We start from the raw sequence: 27837 nt of genomic DNA on the forward strand, positions 1-27837 counted from the left end.
TCTATGTCGTCGGTTTGTCGAGACCATGTTTAAGTAAAAACTCAGATCTATAATAATGCTTTAAAATGTGTATATAGATCCAAAGATTTAAAATTACACTAAAAGTTCTTAATCATCTTTACTGCATTGACGTGTTGAGGAAGTCGTTTTGTTAAAGCTTCTCCAAGATTCAATTAAATTATTTGTTCTACCTACGTCATCAAAAGGTTTTATTTATTGCTCTTTAAATTATCAAATATTTGTACTTGCCCTCAGTTAATGAGACATTTTGATTTAGAATAATTGATTGATAAATTACCAAAGCAACCCAAACTAATCTTTGACATTTATAAGATAGCAACAAATTCAATAACTAAAATAACTTATTCTGCTGAATATCAATCGTGGTGTGTGAACGTTATAGCTTGTTTTCTACTGGATGGGACGCATAAGCGCAAGCCAGTTGTCAATGAACGACATTTCGAATACTCATCGCTTGTGATTAGGCAATGTACTTGCGATGCGCTTACGTCCTTCCTTCCGTTACGTCCTAATGGGAACCAAGCTTAAGCCGTTTTTCCAAGTTGTAAATATCTGTGTGAAAATGATTCATTAGGCCAACACTATTTGGGAATCTAATAATGTGTTAATCCTTGTAGACCTACCTCACCTATCTCTTTGTGAAGAGGGTCTACGCTCGACCTACTACAACGCCGTTGTTGCGAATAATAATCCACTTAATAATGTAATATCTACACTTACTCGCTTCCGTTAGTTTTCAAAAACTTCCGAGGCTCAGAGGTAAACATGTGCCTAAGCAATAATATGTAGCGCATAGTAGAATGAGTGCGAGTGTAAGAAGTTTATGTTGGTAATTGAACATTTGAGCATAAAATGATACTTATAGGGAACTACTAAATTATCCCAAACACGTCTTGAACGAAACTCTCAGTACAATTTTTATTAAAAGCGTAAACATAGTGGTAGCAACCACAATCACCATTAAATATACGTTTCTTAACATATCTGAAACATCAGCAGCATAAGCATAAGTCATTGATATGTATTTGTACCGAGATTACATCTCGTACACCTTATTTCTTCTTCAAACTCAGAAACACGTGTTACGTACATATCAACCTTCATCTTCGTTTTTTGTTTTCATAGTTTTTGTAACAAACTTCCAAATACGTTTTTGACATGAATTGAAACTCATAAAATCGGCAGTAACAAGTTCAACATAAAGGTTAATTAAAATGTGTCCTGTTCTTCGTTCTTCAAAGTGTGTGTTATTAATGTACACTGCTTACAGGCATTGTTTTGTGTTTTATCAATACCGATGTGTTTTTACTACAACATGCTATGATAGAGGTGACAAGGTACTTCGTATCTATGTCTTTTATATGACACCATAAATAGAGACAATGTTGACGACGCATGCGTACAAGACGACATGTTTTCTTGTGCGTTTACATGAATCACGATATCCATAACTGTAATATTACTGTATAGATAAAAAGGCAAAATTGAAAAAGAAAAATAGATTCATGTTTTACCTTGTATTTTCAAAATGACCACAATTTTAACAAATCTGTAGAGCTATACTATGATTTCTTTGTATTAGGCCTACATGGTTTTAAACTGTCTGTCTGTCTCAACGTTTAGGCAAATTGTAATTATGTACCAAAATGCTTTATAGGCCTATTATGTTCCACTGTTCTCAGGTTGTAGTGTCTTCTTTCCATTATAATTTATTCGTGTTAGACAACAATTCCACCAACTGAACTTCTTTAAATGAAATGCAAATAACCACGGCATGTTTATAGCACTATATTACCATATTAAAGTTCAAAATTACTAGGCAATCCCGAAAGTGATTTCTTTCTAATGAAACATACCCAATTCCAACAACTGCATGTTTTCTTTTAAGAGCACTGCAATGCAAATAGTAAGCATGTGTTTGAACTGCATTACTATCAATTCCAAAATTAGTAAACAATAATTAAACATACCTAGTCGATTTCATTCAGTAAAGCCTGTAAAATCTAATGTACCTATATAATGTTTTGGAATATCACTACCATATCTACCAACTATTTTGATAGTGTAGACATAGCTTAATATTTGTTTTGATGATGACGATTTCCAATGTATGCCTTAGTAATTACCTGATTGTTTTCTTTGATTAGGTATCGCCATACGTTTAAATTGACCTGTTCTAGATTTTGGCAAAGTAAATAACAGTATTGCTATTCTTTCGTTTGTAAATCTCTAGAACGTCCACTATTATACGTAACAATAATGCAGCGCAGGTAGATTATACATCTTAAGTAACTATCTTTTATGTTTTGTTGCATTCTATTCTTATGTAAATATCTCCATTTCCTCTAACAATTACTAGTATATTTTTATTCTACGCAATCCAATTATCTCTAATTTATTTGTAGTTAGGATGTCATTATTAGATACGAATATGCCATCATTTTAAATCATAATTATAATGTACATTTGTTATGCGCTAGTATCCATCGGCAAGATTCTGATTCTGCACAAAATGACACAAATAACAAAAGTACCGTCAATATAATAGCTAGACATAGGCCTAGGTTTCAACAGTATACTGTACAAACGTCTAAACTCATCATAAATATGAAGACTAATTTAATGTGTCCCTTTCACATATTCAAATAAAGGCAGCAAAGGGTCTGTAGCAGTATTTACTTTCCACGCCTTCTATCTCTTCTTTATTTAGAGAATACTATGTATTGACTTCAATGAAACCAATTTAAATCAAACATTGGAGGTTTGGAAGTGTCCATTTTAGGTGCATTTTTGAAAGTTTGTTACCTTATACCTATGCAAGTAACAGCAAACGGTCTGACAGTGGTTACATAAACTGAAATTGCAACAAGTTTAAAAATAAAATGAATGCTTACATTTAGAAAAAAATTGGATTTGGAAGGAAATTGCAGAAGGTACATATAATTATAATCAGTGACTAAGAATTATTTCAGACAGAAGAAGGTTATATGATCGAATTAATCTGACTTTGAGGATGTTGAAAGTTTTGGAGAATGTTTACATGCTTTCATTGGTTCATTGGTTTGAAAAAGTAAAAATGCTACTTTGTAGAGTTTTGCTTTTTTCACACATTGCTGTGTTTTTTTTGTGTATAAAATGAATTGATAGAATCGTTGTAAGTCAACGACAGGTCGACCATGACCAAGCTTAGCATACTTAACAACTATCATGAACCTAATCATGCCATTGCATACGCTAATAATAAATACACTAGGCATATACACTGTCTATAATCTTCACTCGTAAAACCTTGAAATTGAATAAAGATTCGCTCGCAAAGCGGTAAATAACGATACTTAACCAAGCAAGCTCGGTTTAAGAAACTCTTTAATAAATGGGTTGATGGAATATTATTCAAACGGGGTAGTTCAGTCATTGTACGAGCCTTTTAAAAGCATGTAATTCGAAAGGAAGCTACGTTTAACCATGTTCTAGTTATGTTGCAAAGTAATTGAACCTTTGACCTATGATGATGATGAATAATTTTTCTGATTCAAAATGTGCAGTTTAATACAAGTTACAAAGATGAATTTGTGTAATTTTAAATCTTCTAAAATACCGTCAGTAGTTTAGTTTGCAACCGTATATTACAAGGTGCTTTTGCTTTAAATTATCGCATGGAATTGTAGGTTTTTAGTCGCGTGCAACGCGACTCTACAGCTCACTACGTCGGTCGGTCGGTCGATTGGTCAGTTGGTCGGTTGGTCGGTAAACACTAACTTGAGCACGCGACTGCAGCCATGTATGTGGCCTTGTTTTGTAGAGAACTACTAACCTGACAACACATCATATCACATGTATACTCTGCATCTCCATTCCATTTTATTGATTCAAATTGTGAAATTGCTTACGAAGTAAAGAGATATATGAATGGTTTATTATTAGTTTATCTCCTAAAATACAATGCCCTGTCATGTTTGTATGTATTCGTATATTTCTAGGTATATATAGGCCTACAAATAATTATTAATTCCGTTTACTTTGAATTGTCTCATGAATACGCATTCAGTATACTCAGTCCCGGAGAACTAGACCTACATCGCGTCTTCATGATTAATAACCTATTCTATACAGTAGGTTTTTACCGAATCTCACTTGATTTTTTTTATTTATGTAGGCCTATACAATTATGTTATCCCATCCTTACATTGACTAAGTTCATATTAAGTATACATTATAGTATGATGTTTTAACTTGTGATTTTCTTTTCCATAGGAAAGTGTACATCATTAATATACGGTTCAACAGATATTCCATGCAAAGATGATAACTGCCTTTCTATACTCCCCCCTCTGACAAGTACTTCGACAGCACAGAAAACAACATCTGAAGACACTCAGAATTCAACGCCACATCCAAAAAGCAATGGTACGTAAATATTTCATTTTTCTTTAATATTTCCTGTTTTATAATTATATTAAACTGCTTTATTTACATTTGCCATTTAACATACAGCACTCTAAAGCATATTTTTCATAAGAAGAATGTATTCAAGAAAAATCGAAAGTGTTTAGTTTATGCGCATGCGTATTATTTTATATTTCCATATATTTGTTTTTAAAAAATGGACAAACCAACAAGAGGTCATGATTCGTTTGAATAGCTCATTCGCCAAGTTGAAATCGGTTTTAAAGTTATGCCATAATGAAATAAAAAAGCCTTTCTGACAATGAAGTTGGCCGACATTCTTTGCTGCCCATTGTAAGAGTGCGGTTTCCTTTATTTTGAGCACTTATGAACAAAATGAGGTTTTTTCATTTGTGTATTCGTGATTTGATTCGGCTACTGGTACATTCTACAGTCGCAATGATCAATGTGTTTAGGCCTAAAACTAATTCCGTTAAAAGATTGACCTAGTATGGATTTTACTATTCTATATATTTCGTATCTTACTTTCAGAATCATTGAACCAGTCTGATCAGAAGGTTTATTTTCAAAACAATTCATCTATCACATTAGCTTGTCCAAGACTTGGGAATTACAAGCAAAGTTATGGAAAGTATAGGTGGACAAAAATTAAACCAAACGTTGAAATATTAGGTATGTATTTTTTTAGAGAAAAAAATATTGGACACAATTACATCCATAGCGTCAGAGTGGCCAAGATATTTGATATTTTAGGAAAACAAATACACACAATGAATTCGTCATAAGTTTGTTTAGGACTTTGTGCTTAGATAGACCATTATAAGCAATTAATTATTATTTTCATAACTATATATTTTCACACATCAATCACATTTCTGACAGATGGTCACACATTAAAAGAAATGTTGACATTTAGGTAACTATTATTCAAATATATTTTCACAAAATAATCAGCCATCTCATTAGATTATCAAAGATTGTAAATTACAAAAAAATGTATTTTTTGGAATGCATGAAAAAAAATCATAGAAAAGTATATGTATTTACTCATCATCATTATCAGCATTGTCAAATTGTCAATGGCATTATCATCAGCTTCATCACCATCATTAACATCATCGTCATCACCATCATCACCATCACCACCACCACCACCACCAAAATCCTCATCATCATCATTTCTAAATATGGAGTAACTTAACCTTACTGATTTATACATATCGAAAAAAAAAGTAATTATGTGATATAATGCACTGTGCTTTATGAGTTATTATTATTAGAGCGTTGAATATACCCATCATATACTTAATGGTTCGAGACTTACACAGCACATTCACTGACTTCATTAAAGGTGAACTGCCAAATAGGTGATATCTAAATGTTCATGATTAAATTTGGTTAGAAAAAATATGCATAGGTCAGTCATTTCAGAAAGAGACCCGCCGCGACTGCTTGCTCTTAGCAGTAGCTCTTAATCAATTAAAAATGTCACATTTTTATATATGTAAACGACATCTTTATCGATTTTTGAATTTGTTTGCAACTTGGTCGATTTGACATTAAAAGTTTTACCAAAATACTACTGTAGTATGCACACAGTGCACACACTTGTTCCGCGCTAGAAAAATGATGTAGTTTAATTTGAAGCTATATTTTGTAAGGTTTGCCCCGATGATAATTACTGATTTCCTGTGAGGTTTCTATAATTCGTCTAAATTACCTCCTCAGGGAGAATTCACTGCCTTATCAAAGAGTATCATCATTAACCTTTTCCAAACTTGTCTTGTCAAACAATGTCTTTCTCTCCTCCACCATCACTTGTTACTTTCTCTCCCACCAAACATTTTTTTAAATGGGGTCTCTTGGTCTTAGAAGTATTTGCAATACATTTTAGAGATAATGGTTAATGTGAGTAACTATTATGGAACATCAAAATGGCATATTCAACTAACAGAATTTGAAAGAAAAATTGTTTAAGAGGGACAATATATTTAATGTTTGTTCATGCAACATATTACTAGGTAATGATGATTATCATCATAAAAGAGATGAGGTATTATGACATGTTTAAATAACTATGCCACTACAGTGGTTTATGTACATGTACATCTTAACTCATAACCATGTGAGGTATTTCTCATGCCTCACATACTGTAGTTAACGGTTATTCTTCTACTTTTCTAATAATAGTACTCAGTGAAGGGGCAGAACCTCTTCGACGCACAGATCTGAATTTAACAGTGAACAAGACACATTACGTAATAACAATTCGGAATGCGAAAGCGACTGATGCCGGATCGTATCAATGTACAGTAGGCGAATCGGTCATACATACAGCACATGTTTTCATGATAGGTACGTAAGATTATGTAAAAAAACATGTTTTTGTTTGTTAATGCGTGTGTTGTATACATGCTATTGTTGCATCATAGAAATTCCAACACAATAATTACATCAGTATACCTGTATCGTTTGTTATTATGTTATACATGAGTGACTACTAGTGACTAATTTATATCCCTGCAGTACAGATTCATTACTGTTCAGTTTCCGTAACTCATTGCAGCTCAGGCGATCCTATGCAATATTGTGAAAAAAACATTCACAATATAAATACCTACAATATCCTACGAGAGATTGTTTTTTTGACTGCGATCCTACGAAATATTGTATTTTTGTCCGCGATCCTAAGAGATTTTTTTTTTGGACCGCTATATTACGAGGTATTGTTTGTTGATTGGAGATAGGAGATATTGATTATTTTTACCGCGATCCTACGAGGTTTTTTTTTTACCGTGATCGTATCAGGTTTTTAATTTTGCTGACAGTGATATTTCGAGTTATTGTTTTTTTTTTACTGATTAACATGGGAACAATGTTGATATATACACGTATTAGGTCACAGTTTGTTGAACCTTTTTTATTACAGGCCATTTCCTTGTTGAACTGTAATTTCCAACAGGATAACCTCTTATCTAGTAAACCTAAACGAGCAACAACTAAAAAAATGAGCATGATACTTGAATGTTAAACTATTTATCATTAATATAATTGGAAGTGTTCCATTTTTTTTATAAATAACTTACAGTGGTTGATTTCTTTTTACATTCAAAAAAGGTATTACAGAATTAAATGAAATGCGTAAATAAATCAGGTAAACCATAAATTTAAGTAATTTAGTAGAATTTTTTCCTTGCGTAATAAACGTACGTCTTGGTTTGATTTATAGTTCTATCTTCGGAAAATTTCATTTCGTAAAATATCCGATCTATTTATTTACCCCCGGAGGTAGCAAGTTTCTGATCTACTTAGCTCACGTACAAGCGATCACTGGTTGTCATCTACATATCGGGTATAGGTACTCATCTTCTATGCTTTCTCTGCAACGTGTTGTAAATTCAATGAATGCAATAATCACGAAATGCGATCTAACGAGTTGTTCGGACTGTCGATGGTCACGTCATATCTCGTCATGATTATTGACTGACTGAATCAGATTAAGTGTACTCTTAGGCATGTTCACTTAAGCTATCGCCTTGTGATTATCAACTTGATACGGGAAGTATTGCGGCAAATTATGTAGCCTAGTTTGACAAACATTGCCCAGTTAGTAAATACAGCCTCTGGAATGTAAATACCGTAAATACAAAAATCGATTTCAGTCTTTAACTTATTTGTTTAAAAGAGGATGTTTAGTGAAAGAAAATGGAAACCCATTTGAAACGTTTCCGGTCTATATAAAGATGCAATAAGTAGACCTTAACGCTTCCAATAAAGTCGGCGACAGTTAGTTGAGATGGCGGGGAGTAAAATCTAACAAATTAGGTAATTTAAGAAGATTTTTTATCTTCTCAAAAAGATTAAATTGTACTCTTTTTTTTAGAAAGAGGAAACATTTCGTTGTTAGGAAACAAACTCTGGTTATTATAGATTATGAAAACATTTAATATGCCCTCATTGCACATTACACAATAAAAATAATAAAATGTTTATTTACAACTTGTAATAAAACGGAAACCGATATTTCTTAAAACGGCTGTGATATTTTATAACTTCTTGACAGTGGTTGAACTAGTTTTACAGTTGGTTCGAAGCCGTCAATTGTTTAAAGTAGTTTACTTTCTGTGTGATTTAATGATCACTGGGTATTTTAGTGACTCTGCGCGGTCACTAGGCGTTTTCACCGGGTTGAAGAAATAAAAACCAAAGTATGGTGATAGACAGCTTTAATTCTAAACATGACCATTATGTACAAATTGTCTTACGCAGCAAACAAATGTCAAAAAGGAACTAATTAATTATTCATAAAAGAAACATATCAGATTGTGCATATAAACATTAATATAAGATTGACAGAACACAAGTACAATATGAAACTATTCCAGTAATTAGTGTGGTGCATAAAATGTAAGAATTATTTTATTCCATCCCCACAAAATTTGCACTTTCCGATGCCAAACTTATTCTACTTCTTTTTCGACATAATACAAGTGTTGTTTTCCTTTTTTCTTTAGAAGAACCAATTGTTACTAATATAGAACCGTATTCTAAAAAGCATTTACATTCCAGTAAGACAAATGTTAGACTATTTACACGCAATACTCAGATGATATTGTCTTGTTGGGCGCATGGTATACCAACACCTTTTGTGACGTGGTTTCGAGCGGACAACCGTCAAATTCAAGGTCAACTTGTGCCAGATGAATACGTTGCAACGGTAGTAATCGCAAACATAACATTACAACATGCCGGCAAATATATATGTTATGCGAACAATTCTTTGGGACACTCAACACAGAAAGAGGTCGAAGTTATTGTTCAATGTAAGTCTATCGATTGTTGATATCTTGAATACAAACCGGTAGAAACCGTTTTGTTTGCCGTGATTCCAAAATGCTGAATAAGAATATTTGGGCTAGCATATCAATATGTTGCAAGGCATGTTTTAGTAAACAATGGTTTGTTTATCAAACCAGTTCTTTTTTTGTTGGAATGGGCTTCTTCCTAAGATTTAAGAAAACTAAAATTGAGAAAGTCATTGAGATGATTATTCTGATAACTCAAAAAACCAAAAACTAGTATATATAACCAAAATTAGTCTTGGTTAATTAAACGTTGATTTTCTTCACACTCCCATATTGATGCATTGACGTACGTAGTTCATTATCAAATTATCTCTTTTCATAAAGAAAAGTAAGACTCTTTGGAATATTATCAAATCAATACAAATTACTTGTCCTTTTATAGATAAGATCAGGTAAATTTCAGGTACCAAAATATTGAATCTCTTCCATTGTGATAGCGATTGAATATCCTACTTTTTCCAGAAAACCACAAAACTTTCATTTATCTTCATTTTCTAGTCAGGCCTACAGCGGTTGCCGTAAAACCAGTGTTGAGGTACAGTATGGATGACGAATTTGTTACTCTTGCCTGCAAGATCAACGCAATACCGAATGCTACTCTTAAGTGGTTTAAAGACGGTTCTCAGTTAGATACAACGAAAGATAAACACCAATTAAGGTAAATAATAATACACTAATGCAGCAAAACCGTAGGTATATTTTCCACAGAAATGGTAAAGTATATTTCATAAAATATATTTTAATTGTTCCATTCTTCCTCATTAATTTGATGCCATCAAAAAGTGTAAACAACGATCCATGCATAATTATGTGAGAAGATGAGTAATTGGCTAGACTGCCGCCCTACTCTGACGTAAATCTTGAAACTAAATACATAATATGTATTTAGTTGTTATTATTGAGAACATAAATTCGAATGTCTTCCAGATCAGTAGACTGGCGTTCGTACCTCTTTTATGTATACTAAGAAAAACATTTCAAATATGGTTTCAATATTATATAAATGAAATTCGCAACTACAGCAGTAGCTTATTATAGAAAATGAATTGATTACAAACACATTATCGTTCCTATGCCAATAAAGAGTAGAAATCTATGTTCTTTTATTTCACAGAGCAACTGACTAAAACGTTAATGGCATACATATAAAACAATGTCAGTTTACGAGAACATTCTTTATTAGAGAAACGCATAAAACATTCATCTGGTTATCGTACATGTGGTCTATGGGCGCTGAATATTTATTAATAAACCGGCTTTATTCCCTTAGTGATTATTATTCTGCAGGTTTCCGCTATACTGTCCCGATGATGGACTCATGAAATTTGTCCTGCTAACGGTTAAACCAAGGGATTATGGGAATTACACATGCATAGCAACAAATCCACTTGGGAATGGTAGATCGTCAATTTTACTTTCAGGTAAGAGAAGACATAAACTATTTGCAGTAAACAATGTTTATATATATTTGAGGTTTATCATCAATAATTAAACAGGACCTCAGCAAACAATAAGAAAATATTGAGTGTTGAAATATACAGACGTTCTGTGAGTTGTGTTCTTGTTCTCGTATTATTTTCAATTACCGGTATGTATTTTGTTAATTCATTTAGGTATTATCATTTGTCATCAATATTAGAGTATCTGGTTTAAACACTTATTAATATATGAGATTCCCCAGGGTATATTTAAATGGTGTTGTTTCAATTATACTTTACTTAAATTACTTAATGTAAACAAAGTAGGCCTAAAATGCTTGAGTAATTTACCGCAATCAATACGAACTTCAAAATTCCATCCAGAGATTTTTAATGATATTTACACGGTGTCATAATTATATGGACGTACAAAATGAAGTAAAATGATTTAATAATCCATGTAAATAAATATTTTAGGAGGTTATGTGACCTTAAAGCCGTGTGATCTAACATTATCAATTCATGAGATTTACTGCATTAAGCCAACAGAAGTAGAAATAACTACAATTATGTATTTCTGATTTTTTTTAAAATTCATTTCTGTTCAAGTTCACTACAGTTCATTTAAAACCTATCATATATCTATCTTGACGATTTTTTTCTAAGAATGTTTTTTGATAAACATGTTTTTAGTTTTTGGAGGTATAGTACTGTAATTTATAAAGTCGTGATATGAGTCTGTGTACATCACAATTCTCATGATTTGGTTTCAGAAAATAACTTAAATTATTAATACAACACAATAAAAAGAAAATCAGAAAGTGGCCGGTCAGTCTATCCATTTGTACTTATTGATTCAACCAGAACACATTTGATTCCCCCGATTCTCGACTTTATCTGGATTTCTCCAGATCATAGACATCAGCATCACAGTGTTTGTATGTATCACCTAGCATCATAGACATGGTGAACATAACCCTTACATAAAACAATCACCACGTGTGTTGTGGCTTGGTGGTTATGATGCTTGGCTACCACTCCAAGGGTCCTGGGTTCAAGTCCCGTCACATGTCAGGATGTCAGGACAAAATTACAACTCCACTCCCAAAGACTTGTAATAATACTTTGTTTATGTAGAGCATTGTGTATATGTTTGTCTTGTGAACCTCTGAGCAATTGCTGGATGGATCATCCTCATTAAATATGGTTAAAAAAAATATAAATAAAATAAGATGCTGTATTACTAATTCCTACGATACTGAGCAACTATCGTATGTGAGGACACATCACTGTAATCGGGTATTCTTAGCATTAGTTGATGAAAATAAAAATTTAAACAAGTAAACAACTTATTCATAAAAAAAGAGAAAAGAAAGAACTTGAAAACATCGTTTAACATTAGTTCCAAAAACCATACAAACGTTAAAAAAAACAAGACCGTATAAAAACATTAACAAAACCGTGTTAATTTGATAATATTGATCATGATAATAATACTTATTACGGTATTATTACTATTATTATTTTTATGAAGAGTTAGAAAGGGATATAAACTGTTAAGGTTGGCATGCAACTATTTACATAATTTTCAACCAGGAAATAAAATAGTCTTACAAATAGAATCTTTAACTGAATTTTAACATTCTGTCCTCCAATTTTGTTTAAATAAAAAAAAACATTTACAACATGAATTCCCTATAGAAATAGTTTATATTAATTTTATAGAAAGAGGTCGGTTGCAATCATTGAACCTTTATATCTGTACATGATTACGTTGAACATATCTATTTTAAGAACTTGTAAAGAAATTCAGATACATAATATAAACTTTCATTTTAAACATCAAGTTCCACGAAATGATAAATATTATTGATTTTAATGAAAAGGGAAAACACTCTAACTACTATGCATATTATTTTAAATATATTGTTAATCAGTATACAACTGAGGCTTGATCTTTATTCAAGTCCGATTGAGTAACCGTTTGTTTGCCCTTGCCGTGGTACAAAATACGTGCGCATGCGCAACACAATTTCAAATTAATACGATTTCACCGCGCCTTTTAGCGAGAATTCAACATATATCGTGTTAACTCTAGCTCTAAAACGTGAACACTACCTTTTATAAAAGAGACTGAGAGTCATTTTAATACTATTATGTTTTAAATAAAAATAATTTAGAACTAAACAAACTGCACTTTAAATTGGAAGCTCTCACTTAAGTCATGATGGTGAGGCCTTGAGCGTGAGAGGTGTACTATAAACGGAATCCTTTCTGTAAATGACATTCTATTTTAAGCGTCAATAAAATGAAAATGTGCAGAGTTTAACACCCCTGATCATTGAAACGCATGAGTTAGAAATTCAATCATTAACGTATTCATATGATATTCATTTCAATCTGACAGTAGCTATTACTTAGCCTTTTATCGATCCAGCGAAAGCTGATGTACTTTAAGAGAATTTTATCAACGACCAATCCTATCCGTTTTAATACTTCTTTCCAATAACAAAACCCATAATTGCAGTAATGATTACACGATAAAGCTATATAAAAATAAATTAGCTTTGATTCTTAGTGGCGATTATTTCCACACTTTGATACGCTCTAAGGAAGGTAGTATAAAAACAACGATTAAGATATAATTGCTCGTATAATCCCAAACAGTTCCTCATAGTATTATTAATATATTATGCCGTCTTCCTCGACGGTAAAGATGAGAGAGAACGTTTTTGTTATATACATGTCACTTATTCAGGTAAATTGGAATTCATACAGACCGAACAATCGATTGTTCTAATTTTTGATGCTTTAAAAAGAAATACCAAAACATTTAAATGTATCGTTTCTCTTTACGATGTTAAGGCAATTTATCACAATTATTGAAAATTAGAATACTGTAATATAACCTATCTAGCTTTATATCTGTTCATTTAAATCGGCATAGCGCATTACATCATTCAAAACATTGATCTCAATGAATATTTACACTTTACTGGGAAGCATTCCTTAACTCTATAATGTGTAAATAACGATTATCATTCGGTACGAAGCAGCAAAGAAAGTGTTTGACCACACTTTACACTGTGTTCAATAAAGATCAAGACCGGCCTACAGATTCACATTGAACTACTGGTGCAGTTCTAGAAAATATGGATGTATTGTCTCCCACTGCAGAAACTTTCCATAACTCTCGCCCTAACCATATTGGTTGTATCTGTTGTTTTTTTTCAAATGTCGATGTACCCAACCCCTCTTCCACACACATCAGCCTCCCCCTTGCTTCGGGTTATTATTTATTTGACGGCATGAGTTAAGTTCCGTTGGAGTTGATACAATTCCTAATATAAAAATCATAACAATAAATCCAGCACCGATGAGTGTGTATAATCTCAACTAAAATAACCATACACACGTACATACAAGGTTAAGTTAACTTGAAAAAAACAATTGTATGCGGCACATCGTACTAAACTAAACAAATAAAATCTAGAAAATGTTCAAAACAGTTTACTGTACTACATAACATTTCATCTGAAAGACGTTGAGACATTAGAGTAGTTGATATTTTGATACAAAACAATACATTAGAACATTAAGATTGAAGAACGACTACAGACTACAGTACTATCTCTGATGAATGCTTTTTCAGATAGGACAACATTTCTTTTTAACGATGGATAGAATTGAAATGAACATTACATACCAAAGACCTTTCAAACCAATTATCTGTACTAAAATGGATGGTCCTTTTAGAGTGAGATCACGTGTTGTGACAGTACATAGATGTCGCCTTAAACAACAATGTTACTTTAACTTGAGCTTTAAGCAAATTGACATGTCATTAGGATTTCACACATAACTACTGGTCTTATCTTATGTCCATAAATACGTATATACGAACCGAGAATTAAAAAGTACTGAATAATCTGCTGGTGATGGCAGTTGTTGTTTCGCCATTCGTCGGCCCGCGCCGGATGACTGTGCTGTTTCGCCATACGTCAGCCCGCACCGGATGTTTTTTTGTCTCAACCAATCGGAACAAAAATTACATGCACAGAAACTATGAGACAAATCTTTTATATATATTATTTCAATGATTAATTGAAAGCATGGCCTTGCCCAATGACTTTAACATTACTTTACGACGTTAGTTATTTAAAACAATATTATGTTTCAATTATATCAACGAATCCGCTATAAGTTGAGTATTAGTATAGTGTGAGAAAGTCTTTAATCGGATGTCGTAGTTCATGAGTTATGGCAAATTATGACGATGACGCTGTGTGAACGGTCGATAAGATCAGTTTATAACATTTGGAGTTCAAGAGATCCATATGGCTGTTCTACCGAACGTTAGCTGCATCGATGAAATGTGCTGTTCTGTCGTATGTCAAGCCCGTTTCGGATGACATGTGCTCTTCTGTCGCACGTCAGACCCGTTCCGGATGACATGTGCTCTTCTGCCGCACGTCAGGACCGTTCCGTTTTACCGTATTTGACCGTACGTCTGCTCGCGCCGACCGGCATGTAGCCTACTGTTCTGCGGTACGTTCTGTAGGTCGGCCCTATCCGATTCGTACACTTACACAGTAGCCATACAGTTACCACGTGAACATTAAATACAGAATAGATAAGAATTAAAGTTTTAATTTGACATTCCATGGAAGTTAACGACAGAATACTAATTTGATATCATTAATTTTGCTTCAAAGTAACGATTTCGTGCGTTAATTTCTCAGGGGTAATTGATAGTCTCTGTCAATAACGTCTGGGCAATTCTTTCTTGAACATTGATGTAAGAGAATGTTTGAAATCAGAAGGGTTTTGTTGAACATAATAATCGACAGCGTAATTTGATTTGGCACAATTTGTATATTTTTGTCGTTACCGTGGATATTATACTGAAATATATCATATTTCTGATGGATTTGATTTATTATTCAGATGATAATAATTTATGAATGATCTAGAGTCCTAGACTGCTATATAATGTGACTATTTTCTTAAATAGATTTGGTAGTATCATTGCTATCAGTGAATTGATAAATTCGTATCATGCGCCGTCCGGTTTTACAGTAGTTATAATTCACTGTAAAATGTATAATTATTGGTTCTATTACACGGCAGATGTGTGATGTTGTGCAACGCCAGGCTGTTGGGTGTTGCGCGTTCGACAACCTGTAGTTTCACTATTGAACCTCGCTGCTTTTTTAGTAAGGCAATCAATCGTTTAACTAAATAATATTCTCCGGATATTCAACTCATTCATTATTAACTATATAATATCATTGCTTCCAACATCAGCATTTTTCCAATATCTAAAATAAATCCTAAACACGAGGGAATAGTTTTTTTGTATATTTTGCTGACTACGTCACATGTTGCACGAGCTGGGTAACGACAGTGAGGAAGAAACGGATGACAAGTTAAAGCGATAAAAACATATAAATATGCCGGTTTCGCCAACCATTTTCAGAATGTATAATTATCTTGTGAAAATATATATGTATTTCATAAAATAAATTTAATTGACATTTTTGTATTTCTTAAGTAGAATATATAAATTGGATTTGTCATATTGTATTGCTATTAAGTTGTAAATATTATTTAAATATATATCTAATTTTTAAACTTAATACATACTGGATGCACAAGATGAAAGTAATGAGGAGAGTGTGAACGATTAAGTATTCAGTAATCTAAGAATAAAGTATAATTGCACGTTATCGCTATAATGAATCAATAACTATATATCGTTGGTTAAATAATAACGAATGATTCATCTGATTTGGTTTGTTTTACGAAATTTAGATCAGATTAAAGTGTCGATAGTTCTTTGATTGATGATTGACCAACCAAAAGCGATGTATTATTCGATTCTGCTTAGGCCTACATTCTTGTGTTGCATCTTATTGGAAAACAGACTTAGGTATAATGGTAGTGCGTCAGGGAAGTTTTTAGACGCTCACACTTTAAGGTCCGAAACTCGTCACAACAACGACGATGAAGATAATGTGGAGATAATGACGATGTGGAGATGATGAAGATAATGACGATGAAGATAATGTGGAGATGTTAACGACGAAGATAATGTGGAGATGATGACGATGAAGATAATGTGGAGATGATGAAGATGAAGATAATGTGGAGATGATGACGACGAAGATAATGTGGAGATGATGACAATGAAGATAATGTGGAGATGATGACGATGAAGATAATGTGGAGATGATGACGTTGAAGATAATGTGCAGATGATGACGATGAAGATAATGTGCAGATGATGACAATGAAGATAATGTGGAGATGATGAAGATGAAGAAAATGTGGATATGATGACGATGAAGATAAATGTGGAGATAATGACGATGACGATAATCTGAAGATGATGACGATGAATATACTGTGGTGATAGTGACAATGAAGATAATGTGGAGATGATGACGATGAAGATAAATGTGAAGATAATGACGATGACGATAATCTGGAGATGATGAAGATGAATATACTGTGGATATGATGACGATGAAGATAATGTGGAGGTAATGACGATGAAGATAATGTGGAGATGGTGACGATGAAGATAATGTGGAGATGATGACTATGAAGATAATGTGGAGATGATGACGATGAAGATAATGTGGAGATAATGACGATGACGATAATCTGGAGATGATGACGATGAAGATAATGTGGAGATGATGACGATGAAGATAATGTGGAGATGATGACGATGAAGATAATGTGGAGATGATGACGATGAAGATAATGTGGAGATGATGACGATGAAGATAATGTGGAGATGATGACGATGAAGATAATGTGGAGATGATGACGATGAAGATAATGTGGAGATGATGAAGATGAAGATATTGTGGAGATGATGACGATGAAGATAATGTGGAGATAATGACGATGAAGATAATGTGGAGATAATGACGATGAAGATAATGTGGAGATGATGACGATGAAGATAATGTGGAGATGATGACGATGAAGATAATGTGGAAATGATGACGATGAAGATAATGTGGAGATGATGAAGATGAAGATAATGTGGAGATGATGACGATGAAGATAATGTGGAGATGATGACGATGAAGATAATGTGGAGATGATGACGATGAAGATAATGTGGAGATGATGACGATGAAGATAATGTGGAGATGATGACGATGAAGATAATGTGGAGATGATGACGATGAAGATAATGTGGAGATGATGACGATGAAGATAATGTGGAGATGATGACGATGAAGATAATGTGGAGATGATGACGATGAAGATAATGTGGAGATGATGATGATGACCATGATGATGCCACCGATAATGTCAGAGAGGGGTTTTCGAGCGTCAATAATATAATTTATTGAAGATTATTTAAACTTAAATGCTCAAATTAGTTTCTCTACTGCCTAAAGGGAAAACAAAACTAACCATAGATCCAAGACCACTTTCCGCATCATCATTATAGATTCCAATAACAGAAGTTAATTCAACTGATTAGCTTGAAACATTATTCCAAATGTGTATATATAACGACTGAGAAACCTTCAGATGTTTCTAAGTAATGTTAATGACATGAGCCACGTACACATTTAATTGAATTGCACCGACATGAAACAGTTTGAATGAAATTACTCATTAGCTAACTTGTTTGCTGTAATTAAACTCTACGATATAATTCCAAATCTAATAACACACCAGAGGTTTTACAGTAAAATATTTCAACTAACTGTTTACCACGGCGAAATGGGTATATAAATAATTTCAGGTTTCAAAAATTATAAGAAATCGATTATTATCAACACATTCTAGTTCTGGAATTCTCGAGAAGGCTAAACACTTGGTGGTGCCATTCACACCTAAATTATACTGGCAAAAAACCACTTTAAATCTTCAATTAAGTATACCACAACAAAAAACTCTTTTCTGAAATTTAAGCATACCCAATGTGCAATATTTAAATCTGCTTAACTCAGTTTGCAATGTCAAAATGTAGTATTATCTAAAGATCCAATGAAATGCTTGCCAAAGGTTAAAGTTCAAAGTGTTACCTCAAGACGTGTTAAATGTACCACAACAAAAAAACAAAGATGTTACCGAAATTGTAAACTTCCCCAACGTGCAGTATTTTAATTGAAATCTGATCAACTATGTTGTAATAACAGATTATACACATGTTGATTTAGCTATGTCTGATCACATTAAGCAATTTTTATTGCATTCTGGTCATTTTTCTAAATTAGTTTAAAAGTTGAAGTGTCTGCAAACCTCATTTGTTTTAATCCTAGCCTCTTAATTTATAGCGACTTGGAATGTGAAAAGTGAAATTCAGAATTAATTTGAATTAAATATACGCAAAAAGTACTATAACGTCTCTTTTGCTTGTTGTTTTCGTTTAAGATGATTTAGACGAGCTTCCGTTAATGTATTTGGATGTAAGGCCGTTGGTTATGTGTACATATTTTCTGTGAACTCAGATACAATCCTAAAAACCTGCTTCCTTTCGACTGTAATTGGTTAGGAAAGAAACCGACTTATTGGCTTGTGTTGGTTTGGATTTAATTATTGCAGTTTATCTCAAGGAGCTTTCGATTTGCGACGATTGATGACCTATAGGAACAAGTTGGGTCATTTCAAAAACTGTTTTCTGGACATGCGCACTGTGTTCTCTGGTTGGCTTATTGGTGAACTGGTTTTTGTTTTTGGTTGAACTTTTTTGTGCACTGTGTTATGGTCTAATGCACTATTTCAGTTAGCTGCTTATTGCACTTATGTTAATAATAATAATACTGTCTGATTATCTATATATTTCGATTTAAGTATTAAATTTACGTGTGTTGTCGGGATGTCCTTATCAAGTGTTTGCTTTATGGGATTTCGCTTCTCTTGATTTTCTGTACATAATTATGACCATTTGTTTTATTGAGAAAAGAAATATTAACGTTAATTTGATTTTATAATTGTACCTTGCAGTACAGTACTCGTGTATATCTTGTAGTCAGTATATAATGCATATTATTTGTTTGTGTTTTGTATTTTTTTTTAGCAAAGCCAGTGGCACCAATCATTGTAAGTAGTCCTATTGGTACAATGATGCACGAATATATCTTAAAATGGCAAGTTAATTCAACGTTCCGGCTACCACCTGTCAAACATTTTAAAATACAATATAAATTAGAGGTAGATTCTATAGTAAGTATACATTATATTTTATCAACACATTTGTATTTAAATTCTACTTTAAATCATTAAAAAGTACATTTACAACTACAGCCTTGCAGGAAAATAACAAGTAAGTTTAAAGAAGATGCATTTTTTTCATGTTTTTACAAAATAATTGGTTTAATTCGGTGGTGTAGACGTGGTACACCAACTTGCTTATTAAATTGGTCCTCTACTCGTCAACATTTTGAAATTTTACACAATAATTTATAAAAAATTGTTCAACACGATTTTACTTATTAACAACATTACATTCTTCATCAGATGTACTGTAGGAGAGTACAAATACATTGATTCTCTACTCGTCACCCGCATTGATTTTGATTTTAAACTGTTTAAAGTGAAAACATTACATTTTTATTTTGATGCAGAGTACAAGTAGATAGTATAAAGTAGCGTTGCCAAAATTAACAATATTGCTAGAGGCAACGGTGATATAAATCACTTTTTCTGATTAGTGAAATCTGTCTTAAATGTTAGTCAAAAGATTGTTGCGTGTTTGCAATTATTTTGAAATATCACAGTGTATTGTTATTCCTATTTTAACTAACGTATCTTTTATAGCTTATCAAACATTACTTATGGAATTTATATAATTGTGATGACGATAGTTACAATCCGTTATGCATGATTAATTTATAGAATGACGTAATGCATAGACGGATAAAGATTTGTATTCGTTATGTAACGATCCAGATGTGTTGTCAATAAATTACGAAGGAATTAGCTAACTGCCATTGCCAAGTGACTAGGGTGTGGTGTGTCCTTACGCTGGCTCCTTATATTACAATCGTATATCCGAAGTTTGTGTTGGTACAATAGTTTCATGTTTAAATGTAGGCCTATAATTTGATAATCTTATTAATGAATTCCAGGAAATATTGACACTTCACTATCTGATTTGCTTAATGCATATTACCTAACTGCGAGGTTTCTCTTCATTAGGCAGCTGATTTGATGAAACCAAATGAAAATAATTCGACCTAATTAGAATGATGTGTTTGCTCATTTAGTTAAAATGCAAACATTTTCTAGAAATCAACTCATGTTTAGCTACCTGTAAAATCTCGTTTCTAGAATGTACAAAGTAATTTGTAGTCTTAACAAAATATGTTTTTTAAATTATTTATTTATTGAGAATCCATATAAGAAATAGTTATTATCCCATTGAAATTTGTCATTAGCTTGTTTAACTTTTGTAAAATAAAGACGACTGTTTTCAACCATGACAATAATGATTGTTCTTTCAGGAAAATAATTTCAATGAATCGGAAACTGAATGGAAATGTAATAATTATACTCCAAGAAAAGAGGACTCTCAGGAAAATGTGGTATTTAATACAACATTAGAAAACTTACGAAAAAATTCAACATATTTTGTAATCATGGAATCAACAAATTCGGCAAAGCCTCCAGAAAGAGGAGAAGCTGCGTTTTTTCAGTTCAAAACATCAGGTATTTACATAATTTAAATTATAATTCAATTCAATATAAAATTAAAAAACAAATAGACCAGTATAGATGGATTGGATGTATGTACTAACTAAGTGACGTTGTTTGTCGCGGTAAATATAGGCCTACCAGTCCATAATCAGAGGGGTTTTTAAGAATATAACTTCAGATCTCGCCATAGTCATCACTCGATTTAAGTAGCATCTTTCACACCTACTCCGATCCGGCTTTGGCAAATAAAATCGCATATCAATGCCGGAGATATGTGCTTTATAAGAGCTAAGCTTAGTAGTGTGTCACTGACTTTGATACTATGAAAAGTGATTAGAAAACACGCATTGAAACTTTGTATTGTTTGATAGAATTGAAAAGAGTTATTAACTTAAAGTATGATGAATGTCACATACCGAACCATAATCGTTCAGCCTACTTTATGCAACATGATAAGCTGAACAATAATAGCATTGTGTTTGATGTTAAGTATATATTTTACCTTTGGCTAGTATACAGCTAAATCACACAAAGAGATATGAAACATGTAACGCCTGCGTAACAAATACTTTTGCACCGTGATACACCGATTCTTTGTGCTGTATCTCCGGGTATGTGGTGCCTGTTTTAAAGTTATGCTTAAGTGTATATGTTACACTGCATCACATAATGTTTGTTAGTACCAAGAATTGGCAACATAATAATGTAAATTGATAAATAGATACATTCTACTCAAATTGAAAATATGAAAGATTATACACAAACAAATGTGTATGTATCTTGAACTTCTTGTTTCTTTTTAACTGAATTGTTTGTAGTACAATAATTAAAAGGTACTAATCTGTGCAATTATTATATTTACAGCCGTGTTCATTACTCCAACAACAACAACACGTTAGTATCAACGTTGTAACAAACACCCTTCTAATGTGTTGCATAATAATCCCAAGTATTGCCATCCGTCATTACCTTAGTTGGTTTATCACTGTCTTCCTGACTCAGCTTTCGCTTTATGTATTAAGCTTTTAAGAATCAGTACTGCTGTATGTTTATTCCCGGTGTTACCCATTCATCACATTTCTCCTACTTTTTACCTCCTATATTGTTCGCTAAATCCATCATTGTCTTTTGTTTTTGTACAAATTTGGTACAAACATTAATGTAAATGAAAAATCGTTGTAAAATAATCTATAATAAGCACACTAATGGTTAGATGTTCCGTTTATTTAAATGATTGATGCATTTAAACTTGAGTATCAATTAATCATCACGTATCAATTACCGTATCTTAGTATTAACCAAAACCAACGTTCGTGACTTTGTGTCTATATCTTACTTTAAATCCTATTCTAACACTGATAAACTTTAAGCTCCGTCTACACTATTAAACTAGTTTGACAAAAAAGTGTGATTTGCCCAAACATGGTAGTGATATGACATCATCATGACCATATATCGGCACATAAAATTTGATAGTGTAGACAGAGCTTTAGTTTGCAAACGCTGAGTTTGACAAGTTTTCCAAAGTTTGCTCGTATGGACCAGTTGACAAAAACTTCGACAAACTACAGAAAACAAGTTTGCAGAAGTCCACACTACAGTTACAGTAAATAAAAAAGAAAAATAATGTTGTTTCTTAATTAGAGAGGGATTGTTTATTTTATAATATTTTGTATTTTTGTATTTGTAGCAAAACCAATTGAAGTCTCGTCAATTATTACGTCACAAAAAGATACCACTTTTACAAAAACAACAGCATCAGGTAAAATAGCTATACTTTTTAAATGTTATTGCGAAATTTTATTGACAAAATCCAAACATTTTAATTTACTTCATTGTGTTGTCAGTTGAGAGAAATTTAATTAATTTATTTATCCAGGTTAAATTAAGTTTAGTTAATTGTGTTGTCAGTTGAGAGAAATAAACTAAACTTAATTTAACCTGGATAAATGAATTAATTAAAAGTAAACGCAGAACATGGCGAAGGAGTTTTATTCGTAACGTTATGGTCGGTTGTTGTGGAAGCTGTTCTATATCTATAGAGCTGTTGATTTTTCGTCACGCGGTATTGATTATTTAGTTCCATTCAACGGCCAGGTTTGCGATTAGGCCGGTAAAAAAAGTCTATTGCTCTACGGCGAAATTGTAAGCGGCCCCTTTCACTTGTTCTAGCCTTCTATATATGTTGATTCAAATACGCGGTGTTTGCACTCGATTTAATGAATGAGAAATAATCGAAGAAATGAACTATGAATTAAGTAACGAGTTTATAGTAAATATTACATTTGATATATATAATGTGCAACCTTTGAATGACCTCAAATCACACTTAAGATCAAGCGAAAGAATATACTAATAGTAGAGGGCGCCACATATGTCAACAAAAATGTGCATTTACGTCATAATACTAATTTATTTTCCATTCGTGTTATCAGTAGAATCATCAATATTATTACAATATTGTTTATAATAGTTAAGGTTTTACAACCAAACATGAACACATACTCATTATTCACTTATAAACTGCAAACTGTACAAAGAATTCTAAACACATAATGACACAATCGTCATATTATTAATTATAAAAACAAATAGAAATAATATGATAAATTATCCGTTTAAATTTGCTTATGTTTTCTGAAATCCACATGAAACACTACGCGGTCATAAATCGTATATTTATTCAAATTTATTATGCTTGTAAAATACAATTAAGGATTCTATCTTTCTCTGACGCTTTCGATGTCAAATCTTGGGAATTTAGAATAATTTAAATCCTGTATTTAGATTTATTTATAATTAATTCGTCTTATACCTCCGACGTAGAATGTGTATGTATATAGTGCTGCTTTGAACACTGGGAGTCTTAAGCGAAATAATATAATATGACTTGTCTGTATGACGCCATTCGTGATAATGTTAGTTTTTAAGCACGTTGCATAAATCGTGGGATTAAATACCATAAAAATAATACCAGTGACTTTATAATTATAGTTATAATTAATTTCAAATCTACGTTCAAATCTAACTTTGCACAATCTTGTAGTATAACATTAGGCCTATCATACAGGACCTGATGTACCAAAAATGGTAGGCGTATTCGATTGGTCGCAGAGGAAGTTGAGGAGATATATGCTGATTCTGCTGAAAGCAGATCAGTCAAAGGCATACATTGGATACTATCGTGACGTGTATGTTCGAGGAATACAATTCTCGAATTTTGGTACGCTTTGCGGATTATTTTTAGTCGCGTGCAAAGCGATTCTACAGCTCACTATGTCGGTCGGTCGATCGGTCGGTTGGTCGGTAAAGACTAACTTGAGCACGCCCTGCAGCCATGTATATGGCCTTGTTGAATAGAAAAATGGTGTTTGCGTGTCACAAACTAAATATACTGTGTATCACCCTTATAATTAATTAGATACACCTCGCACAGTTATTACACGCTCATGGAAATAACCAATAAAAGAAGAACTAGGTTGGTGTAGTGTAAGAAAATTTACTAACCCCGATTTCTATTACTGAATCTAAACATACACTGTAATTTTAGAAATTTAATTTATCTAAACCATCCGTGTACAAAGTATGAGGTTTTGGACCGCTAGAGGCAAAATATTTCGTCTACACGTACACACCATGTTCTTGCTCAGCTAACTCATGCTCTGTCTTTAAGCTAAATTGAGATTATCAAAATTGAACTATTAAACTATTGGCATGCCATAATAGCCTAAATTGGAATGTCACTTTGTTAATTTCAAATGATTGAAGACTGTCCTTTGGGCGTGTCATAGTTATGTTCAGTAAATATTGGGGATGTATATTAACATAGGACGGAATAAGTTAAATTCCAGAAAATTTGAATTTCATACATAATTTTAGTAACCTAACTGTAGGCCTATATAGAGTAAACCAAATTTCCTTAGATTAAATAATCTTAATAAACTTGATGTTTTCATTCTAGTACAACTGAAGATGTACAAAATAAGACAGCAGTCAGTGAAATGATTTTAAAAGTAGAACCTTTTCTTTGGTAAACCTCTATCTGAAGGGACACCTCTACCAGTGAAACTGACAAGAAATAACATGTTTTAACATTATAGCCAACACTTACTCAGGGGACACCCATGGACATTAATGTATTTATAATATAATACTTACAAAGTTCAAGTTAGGCGTTTAAGCGTTAGAGTAGGTCAACATCACAATCAGTACGATGTTGCTGATGCAACCTATGGATCACTTTAAAGTTTAATCTTAAAAAAATACACTCTGTTCTTATCCTATAAAGGCATAATTGTGATGTTTTCCATTTCTTGCATAATACATCTTATTCCTTCACTATTTCGACATTGTTATGTCAACGCTAATATAAATGACATCATTTTATAATACAATTTGAAGTCTTGAGTTACATTAAGAAAGACAGTGCGTTATTAATGAGTTTCGCAAACAAGGTAATTCAAAGAGTTTGACGTAACAAGAACGAACAGACATACTAACCAAGCACCGACCAATGATCTGAAGTTAATTGAAATTCTATAAGAAGATACATTCATTCGTCATTTCAATATAAATGGTTGTCTTAGTGGGTGGGCTAAATACTTTTCATTCATTAATTTTTTAATTCATTTATTTGGTCAAAATCATTAGTCAACATAAATGCACACTACAACAATAAAAATACACATACAATGGAGTTAAAAGTTTAAAAACAATCAAAATCAGAAAGCTTTAGTTAAAATATTCAAACATTACAGTCATAAAAGATTATAGTAAATTACGTTTATAAAGGTGTAAAAATACATTACAAATTGAGTGTATACAATATCATAGTAAAATACGTTTAAAAATTTGACATTTAACATTTGATTGCTAAAGACCAATTGGTTTTTTATCACTCGTGCCTGTTTTACCTTTACTTATAAGGATAGTAATCTTGAGAAAGCCGAGACTAAACACTTCATTGTGATAACCGCAATTCTTCGGTCTGGACGCTGGCACGAACTTCCACCTTTTTACATTTTCTTAGATCTTGTTTCAAATATCTACAAAGATACCGTCCGTTAGAAAATACATTTATATTTATTCTCATTCATAAACGATTTCATCTTATTTTATACATTATCTTTGTTTAGGTGCTGGAACTGCAAAAAGCATTTTAACGAGTTTCAGAAAAAATCAGAGAAAGGCATCAACGCTGCACGCTCCAACAAACCCAGGTAACTTTTTAAATTCATCATGCAACATTAGTAGTCACAAGAGAGTTAATAGATATGGCCTTAAGGAATACAATAGTCTCAAAACCTAGCGAAATGCTATTTGGATTAATATTGGCGATCAATGGTCTTTAACAATGTATCGTCTGCTTATTTCAATTAGGAGCTTAATATGATAGCGATAATTCGAAAATTCCAATAATGATAAATAAATAATATATCTGCAATACTATATCATCTAGCTCAACTCATTTTATGGCGGGAATATTGTTCGGGAATATTGAAGTCTGCCGAACGCATTCACTGTCGATTTTAATTATTGTCTGCATGATATTGCAATGGAAGAGTTGCAAAAAATCAACACGTTTAATATATGAAGCTGTCTCTTGTGTATTAGGATCTATCTAATTATTTTCTTATCGAATTATACTACCGTATGTAGTCGTACGCCGCCTGTTAATGAAAATTAATGTGATTCTATCTATCCTAGCCGTAAGCATAACCAATTCATACGCAGCGAATATTCCCCATTATATAAATATATATTTCATTTATGACTAAAAACGTCTGGGCTTCTAAAAAGCAAGCCAGAAGTACCAGCTTAACATTTACGACATTATATACCGTACAGTCCAAAAAGTTAAAATTTATAAAAACGAATAAAAAAAACTATACATGATGTTGGAAATAAAAAATATATGACTTCTACATAAAAAAATATTAAGACAAATATATACCCAACTATACATAGAATGAAGTTATGTCATTGTTTTATTTATTTATTCATTTTCATTTTGCTTAATTTAGGTAACTTCCCTCCCATTTCAACATATTTTTATAAATTCCATTAATCCACTGGGCCCATTCATAAATCATTTCACATTCTGCGGCTTATATGGGTATTTTTTAGGCTTAATACTAAAAAGATCATTTATTGTAACATTACATGATTACAAGGTCAAGGTTAGAATAAGAAAATGTATACGGCAACTACAATAATGATATTTGTAAAAATACCGCCTACTTTCGATTTAAAGTATTATAGTATTGTTTGTTTTATACTATAATCTCTTTGGTTTTAAAGTTTGCTATCAAAAATGTTTGGAATTCCCAAATCAGTTCAGTTGACAGTAATTTGGGCTCTCACTCTAGGATCTCATTAGGGCCCCCAATAATACTGTGATGGCGCTAGTTACACTTCGTTTATGCATGAGTAATTAATGAATGACGTAATGC

General features: G+C 32.4%; 1 protein-coding gene across 1 annotated transcript in view; it reads left to right on the forward strand.

Annotated features, from left to right (window-relative positions):
• Positions 1-27837, forward strand: part of LOC144849888 (neural cell adhesion molecule 1-B-like) — a 45476-nt gene that overhangs the window by 16503 nt on the left and 1136 nt on the right. Inside the window, exons 2-11 of the mRNA XM_078706989.1 lie at positions 4276-4428; positions 4960-5100; positions 6619-6783; positions 8943-9251; positions 9792-9951; positions 10581-10714; positions 19767-19912; positions 21193-21397; positions 23076-23147; positions 26521-26604. Of these exons, the coding sequence (XP_078563115.1) occupies positions 4276-4428; positions 4960-5100; positions 6619-6783; positions 8943-9251; positions 9792-9951; positions 10581-10714; positions 19767-19912; positions 21193-21397; positions 23076-23147; positions 26521-26604 (1569 nt within the window). The remainder of the gene's footprint in view (positions 1-4275; positions 4429-4959; positions 5101-6618; positions 6784-8942; positions 9252-9791; positions 9952-10580; positions 10715-19766; positions 19913-21192; positions 21398-23075; positions 23148-26520; positions 26605-27837) is intronic.

This window comes from Antedon bifida, chromosome 8, assembly GCF_963402885.1.
Source record: "Antedon bifida chromosome 8, ecAntBifi1.1, whole genome shotgun sequence".
Taxonomy (NCBI): domain Eukaryota; kingdom Metazoa; phylum Echinodermata; class Crinoidea; order Comatulida; family Antedonidae; genus Antedon; species Antedon bifida.